This window comes from Arvicola amphibius, chromosome 2 (genome assembly GCF_903992535.2).
Source record: "Arvicola amphibius chromosome 2, mArvAmp1.2, whole genome shotgun sequence".
Lineage (NCBI taxonomy): Eukaryota > Metazoa > Chordata > Mammalia > Rodentia > Cricetidae > Arvicola > Arvicola amphibius.
The window spans coordinates 64,076,498-64,082,497 of record NC_052048.2 but is presented as its reverse complement, the minus strand read 5'-3'; the positions used below and the strand labels follow the sequence as shown (position 1 = coordinate 64,082,497).

The 6,000-nt window shown below is 43.2% G+C and overlaps 1 protein-coding gene across 4 annotated transcripts in view; it reads right to left on the bottom strand.

Annotated features, from left to right (window-relative positions):
- Nucleotides 1–405: 405 nt before the first annotated feature.
- Alms1 (ALMS1 centrosome and basal body associated protein) overlaps nt 406–6,000 on the bottom strand; it is a 122,373-nt gene continuing 116,778 nt past the window's right edge. For all 4 annotated transcript variants that reach the window (XM_038318483.1, XM_038318486.1, XM_038318484.1 and 1 more), the window contains 2 exons: nt 1,297–1,396; nt 406–540 (listed from right to left, as the gene is read on the bottom strand). In XM_038318483.1, the coding sequence (XP_038174411.1) occupies nt 496–540; nt 1,297–1,396 (145 nt within the window). In that variant the 3' untranslated portion in view covers nt 406–495. The remainder of the gene's footprint in view (nt 541–1,296; nt 1,397–6,000) is intronic.

Sequence of the window (6,000 nt, the reverse complement as noted above, 5' to 3'; positions counted from 1 at the left end):
GACTCTGGTGATGCAGATTTCACACAGCCCGTGAGGAGCAAGAGCAGACCTTATGTACCATGCTATGATTAAAAAAGAAGCCACAGTTCATTTTCTGAGACCCACATCCCTCCACACAGCAGGCCAGATGCTGCCCAGCTCCCTGCTCCTCTTCCAGTGGGGAAGAAATGACCTCGTGCTGCTCGTCCCCAAGAAGTCAATCAGCAGTGGCTCGTATAAGAACACACACAATAGGGACTCCTCCATAAGAACACACACAGCAGGGACTCCTCCTCGGCTAGAACCCGGAGTCCACCATACAGTAGGGCCTGTGGGCATGGCCTCGACGGAGAAAGGAGGACAGATTCCCAACCACAGCCGCTCCAGCCACCACTGCCCACACCCCAGAGTACTAAGCTACACACAGACAAAGAGAAAGCTTTATTAAATCACTCATTAAAGAATAAATTAGGCTTCTTTAGGCTTATAAAAAGTATTCCTAGGCTCTGAGGAAAGTCAGTCCCAAGGCACTTTTCTCCCCAGGAGTTGGTTGGTCACTTTCTGTGGAAGAAAACACAGGATTTGAAGTCAGACGCAGTCACTAGGTGGCTGGCCATCCTCACCTCGGCACACTGCTGAGGAGACTCTCCTACATCTTGTGTATGGTACTCACTTACAGACATAATGGCAATTAGGAAAAATGTGTTCCTTAAAGTGTTTTGGAAATACGGTCAATAAGCACACCTTCTCTATAGAAACAGAAGCTAGAATGGTGATGGACTGACAGCAGCTGCCAACACCTAGCACAGCAAGGGCCTATGTGATGCTAACACAGCAGGAAGGCCATGCAGCTCCTGGGGTCTCCCCAATGCCCAGGCTCCTGGATGCTCCAGACACGGTTCGCAAGCCTCACACTAGTCTGGTCTGGTCTTTAGCTTCTGCCTTTCAGAGCCTTCTACATAGTGAGAAGCCTGGGAGAAAATCAGAACTGTGAAGAACATGACCCTTTAAGCAGTGTCCAGTGTGGCGTCTAAGGAAACTAACTCTTGGCAGGCTCCATTCTCTAGCCTCTAACTCCCTGCTGACTCATAGACATTGTTATTTACATTGGAATTGAAGCTCAGTCACGAGGGCTAAAGCGCCTGTGTGCAGTCTGGTTCAGCTGCGGACACATGAGAAGTGCTGAATCACAGCCGCCTAATGTTTGAAGTCTCAGCACTCAGTTGCTGTATTCAAGTGTTAGTCAGGCTGGTTCTATTTCCCTCCGCTGATAGGCCTGATCCATCCCTTCATGGACAGAGAGTCAACCCAGCTAACCGTTTTAAAGTGCTGAGCTCGCAGTCGGTAGGATTTATATTCTGATTTCCTCTTCTCCTCTTCTCTCTTCTTCTTCACTTCTGGAAGCTGCTCATAAATCCTAAGAAATGGCATTCATGAAAAGACAGAAAGCAGTACAGTTATCTGGCATGAAGATACATGATGGCTCTCCCAACACCTCTGGTTCTATGCTGCCTAGGCATCCAGCCTGTGGACAGAGCCCGCCCCTGATAGGCATCCATGTCCATGGATGTGGAAGAGTCTGGCCCTGGGGTGCCCACAATCTGGAAGAGAGATGAATGAAAATATAAAACACTGATAATACTGCTTATTTCCTCAAAAGGAATAAAGGGAATAGGTAAAATTATGTTTTCCATGCTATCTGCAAAACTCTATCGTTTCAATATAACAAAAAGGTATAACTAAGTATATACACAGATGTATACAGACACACACCCCTATGTATGCAATTATTCCTGAGATATGTTGACATAAAGCCCTTCAGGCGTACATCCACAAGTGGTAGCTAGGTCATATGAAAGTTTTACTTTCAGGTGGCTGTAGTGGTTTACATCCACTCCCACAGTATACCTCCTCTCCCCACACCCTCACCAGCATCTGCTGTCATTTGTTTCTTTGATGCTAGCCAGTCATTCTGACTGGAGACGAAATCTCAAGAAGGGTCTTGATTTGCATTTCGCTGATGGCTAAAGATGTTGAACACATTTTCAAATATTTATTGGCCATTTGATTTTTCTGTTGTGAATTGTCTATTTAGTTCATTAGCCTATTTAATGGCTGGATGATTCTTTTAATGTATTTAATCTTTTTATAGTTCGCCTTAGATTTTAGGTAATAATCCTGTGTTGCATGGTATTATGAAATGTCACTCTTGTCTCATATGTGATATAGGTGTGTCTTCTATCTATCTGATGATTTCATTGGTTAATTAATAAAGAAATTTATTAATTTAATCTATCACAGAGGTAGATTGACCTCTGTGACTTCAAGGTGTGGTAGCACACATCTTTAATCCCAATGCCTGGTCTAATAGGTTAGAACATAGGTGGGTGGAGTAGACAGAACAGGAAGAAGGAAGTGAGGTAGATGCCTCAGGCAATCGCCATGCCTCGCCTCTCTGGGGCAGACCACTGTGCCTCTCCTCAGGAAGACAGACGCAGACCACTGTGCCTCTCCTCAGGAAGACAGACACGATGAAGCTCCAGCCCAAGATGGACGTACGTTAGAATCTTCCTGGTAAGGCACCACTTCGTGGTGCTAAACAGATTATTAGATATGGGTTAATCAAGATGTGAGTAAGAGGCTGGATCTAATGGGCCAGGCAGTGTTTAAATGAATGCAGTTTGTGTGTTGTTATTTCAGGGCATAAGCTAGCTGGGCAGCCGGGAGCCGGGCGGGACGAAAAGCAGGCCTGCCCGCAGCTCCTCACTACAGAATGGGGCCCAACGTGGATAACTGAATTCACAGAAAGCCTGAGAAAGCTTGGGAAAGAATAGAGTAAAGCATGGCTTCTTGGTGGCAGCAATTTCTCGGGTCTGCTCTGCTTGCTAGAGACAAGTAAGCACTCTCATCTAAGAGAGGCTTCCTGACTCAGCATTTGCTGCAAAACCCTGCAGCTCTTTTAAGAGGTCCTGCCACGAAACACTTAAATGGTGTTGATGAAAAGCTGAACGTGTGTTTTTCGGTTTTCAGCTGTAGCAGGAAAAAAGTTGCGCTGTTTTAAAATGCCGGCTTTCTTGGCCGTCCCACCAGGGCAAACTCTGACTCTTTCAAGCAGGCGGTTCTGACTATGGAGCTTTTGGTTGTTGTTTAACAGTGATGCAGCTTGCTTGCTGGCAAGGACCTTGAACCACCACAGAGTTGTGGTGAGAAACAAGGCTATAGCCGGTACCTCTGCCATGAGGCTGGAAAGCTAAGGAATGGGCCGGATCTAGCCGGCAAAGCCACGGCTTGAATCCTACCCATATTGCTCAGTAAATTAAAGACTCATGTGGTCAGAAAAAGAGAGAGAGATACAGTAAAGATTCAAAGTCGAATAAAATGTCTAAATGGTTTACTATGTGTTAAAAAATATATGCAGGCTAAAGGTTAAAGTTCTTAAAAGTAAAAAAGAAAAAAAAAGGAAGTAGTTTGGTGTGGTGGTACACACTTTTAATCCCAACACTTGGGAGGCAGAGGTAGATTGACCTCTCTGACTTCAAGGTGTGGTAGCACACGCCTTTAATCCCAATGCCTGGGAGGCAGAGACAGACAGATCTCTTTGAGTTCAAGGTGTGGTAGCATATACCTTTAATCCCAGCACGTGGGAAGCAAAGGCAAGTGGATCTCTGTGAGTTCAAGGACAGCCTGGTCTACAGAGTTATCCCAGGACAAAGATATAAAATAAAGCCGCATAAAGATGGAAAATACACAGAAAATCTTGATACTGTATGCTATTATGCTCTCTTTGAATTGTTTGAATGCTGAGGAAGGAGCAACAGCTGCTAAAAGATATTTGCGTATAAATGCTGCTAAACTATTCCAGAATAGATATTTTGAAAATACCTTGACTTCAGAATTTGGATCTAAGGATATGATACCTTGGAAAAGAGACTCTTCTTTTGTTTTTACAGAAAATGAGACCCTGTGGACTGCTTCTATCCCAGTATGGTATGATAGACCACACCCTCCTGAAAGGTTGCTGTGAACAATACCTTCAGAAAATTACTTCACCCAACTGATGACTGAGATGAACCTGGCACACAGGTTACACCATGAAAGATCTGATTAACAGCGTCCCCATTCAGCAGGAAGCAGTTTGGAGAGAAATAACTCCGCCCATATTCCCAAATATTATTTATAAATGTTCTTTTACATTTAAAGGGGGATATGATATAGATATGAATAATTTGTATTGATATGGATTTTGCTTTAGTGATTTAAATTTAAGGTCAATTTTGTTATATGTATATGTATTTCTGATCTTGATTAAGGTATTATGATTGTATAGTTCATTTAAAAATGTAATGTGTAATTAGGAAATATAGGTTGCTAATGGATAATCATCAATAATAGTAAAACTTGTAGTCATGTTAGTTAGATTTTCTAGATATATAGAGATATATTTAAGTTAAATAGGCATTCTTCATATCTTTCAAAGACTACAGAATATTGCATTTTAAATGTTTTAATAACTTAGGGCTTTTCATGACAATGAGACACGTCTGCTCCTGGCAGCACCAATCTACTTCAAGAAGATGATGGGCATCGAAGAGGATCCTTATGAAGTTTGATAGCAATTTGCACAAGAAACTGCTCTTGCCTGGACTGTTGCAGAAACTGGACACAAAGAACCCACAGAGAGAGGACTGCTGAACTTGTCTAAATGTGAGATGATTCTTTGGGGTTCCTGACTCATAAAAGAGTCTGCGAGACATTCTGCAGGACACAGCAGAAAGTGACTGAACTGACTTCGAAATTTCCTGCTTCATGGAAATGTCTGCTGGATACTATGGGCCTGTAGGCGGAAGATGGATGCCCCAATGGTACAGAGGAACTTTGGGTGACTGTCCAGGCAGAAAGATGTCTCTGTCATTTCTAGAGTTTTAGAATTTGCTTATTTCTTGTTTACTTAGGTAATATTATATCCTTCTGGAGTCTTTGATGGAGTTGAAGAATAGATAGTTATGGTTTTCCTTAGATATGATAAAAGATAAAATATATATATATATATATACATAAATATTGTAACTATAATTCTTGCTTGATAACGGTTTTGTTATATGTAATTTTACTATGTTAAAGTGAAAGCCTTTCTTTTTTGTTTAAACAGAAAAAGGGGAAATGATGTAGGTGTGTCTTCTATCTATCTGATGATTTCATTGGTTAATTAATAAATAAATTGCTTGTCTAATAGGTTAGAACATAGGTGGGTGGAGTAGACAGAACAGGAAGAAGGAAGTGAGGTAGATGCCTCAGGCAATCGCCATGCCTCGCCTCTCTGGGGCAGACCACTGTGCCTCTCCTCAGGAAGACAGACACGATGAAGCTCCAGCCCAAGATGGACGTACGTTAGAATCTTCCTGGTAAGGCACCACTTCGTGGTGCTACACAGATTATTAGATATGGGTTAATCAAGATGTGAGTAAGAGGCTGGATCTAATGGGCCAGGCAGTGTTTAAATGAATGCAGTTTGTGTGTTGTTATTTCGGGGCATAAGCTAGCCAGGCAGCAGAGAGCAGGGCGGGACGAAAAGCAGGCTGGCCCGCTGCTCCGCACTACACGTTTGACCACTGGGTCCCCAGCTGGTGACACTGTCTAGAGAGGTTGTGGAACCTCACTGGAAGAAGTGAGTCATCAAAAGGGATGGGCCTTGAGCTTGGACCTACTTCCTGTTCACTCACTACTTCCTGAGGGGTGCAATGAGACCGGTCACCCAGCCTCCTGCTCTTGTCACCATGGCTTCCCTGCTGGCTGCCACTAAGATGGCCCTTCTCCCCCTGGAGCTATAGGCTAAAACAAACCCTTTGTTCCTTACAGCAGCAAGAGGATAACTAAGGCGGAGAGACAACTAGCGAAGACTTCCTTCCATTCTGCAGCCGTCTCTTCACTCTGCCCGTTTCTTTCTTTGCTATGAGAACAGAAACTTTAATTTCATGAAACTCCATTTTTAATTCTTAGGATTATTTTCTGTGCTTTTCAGAA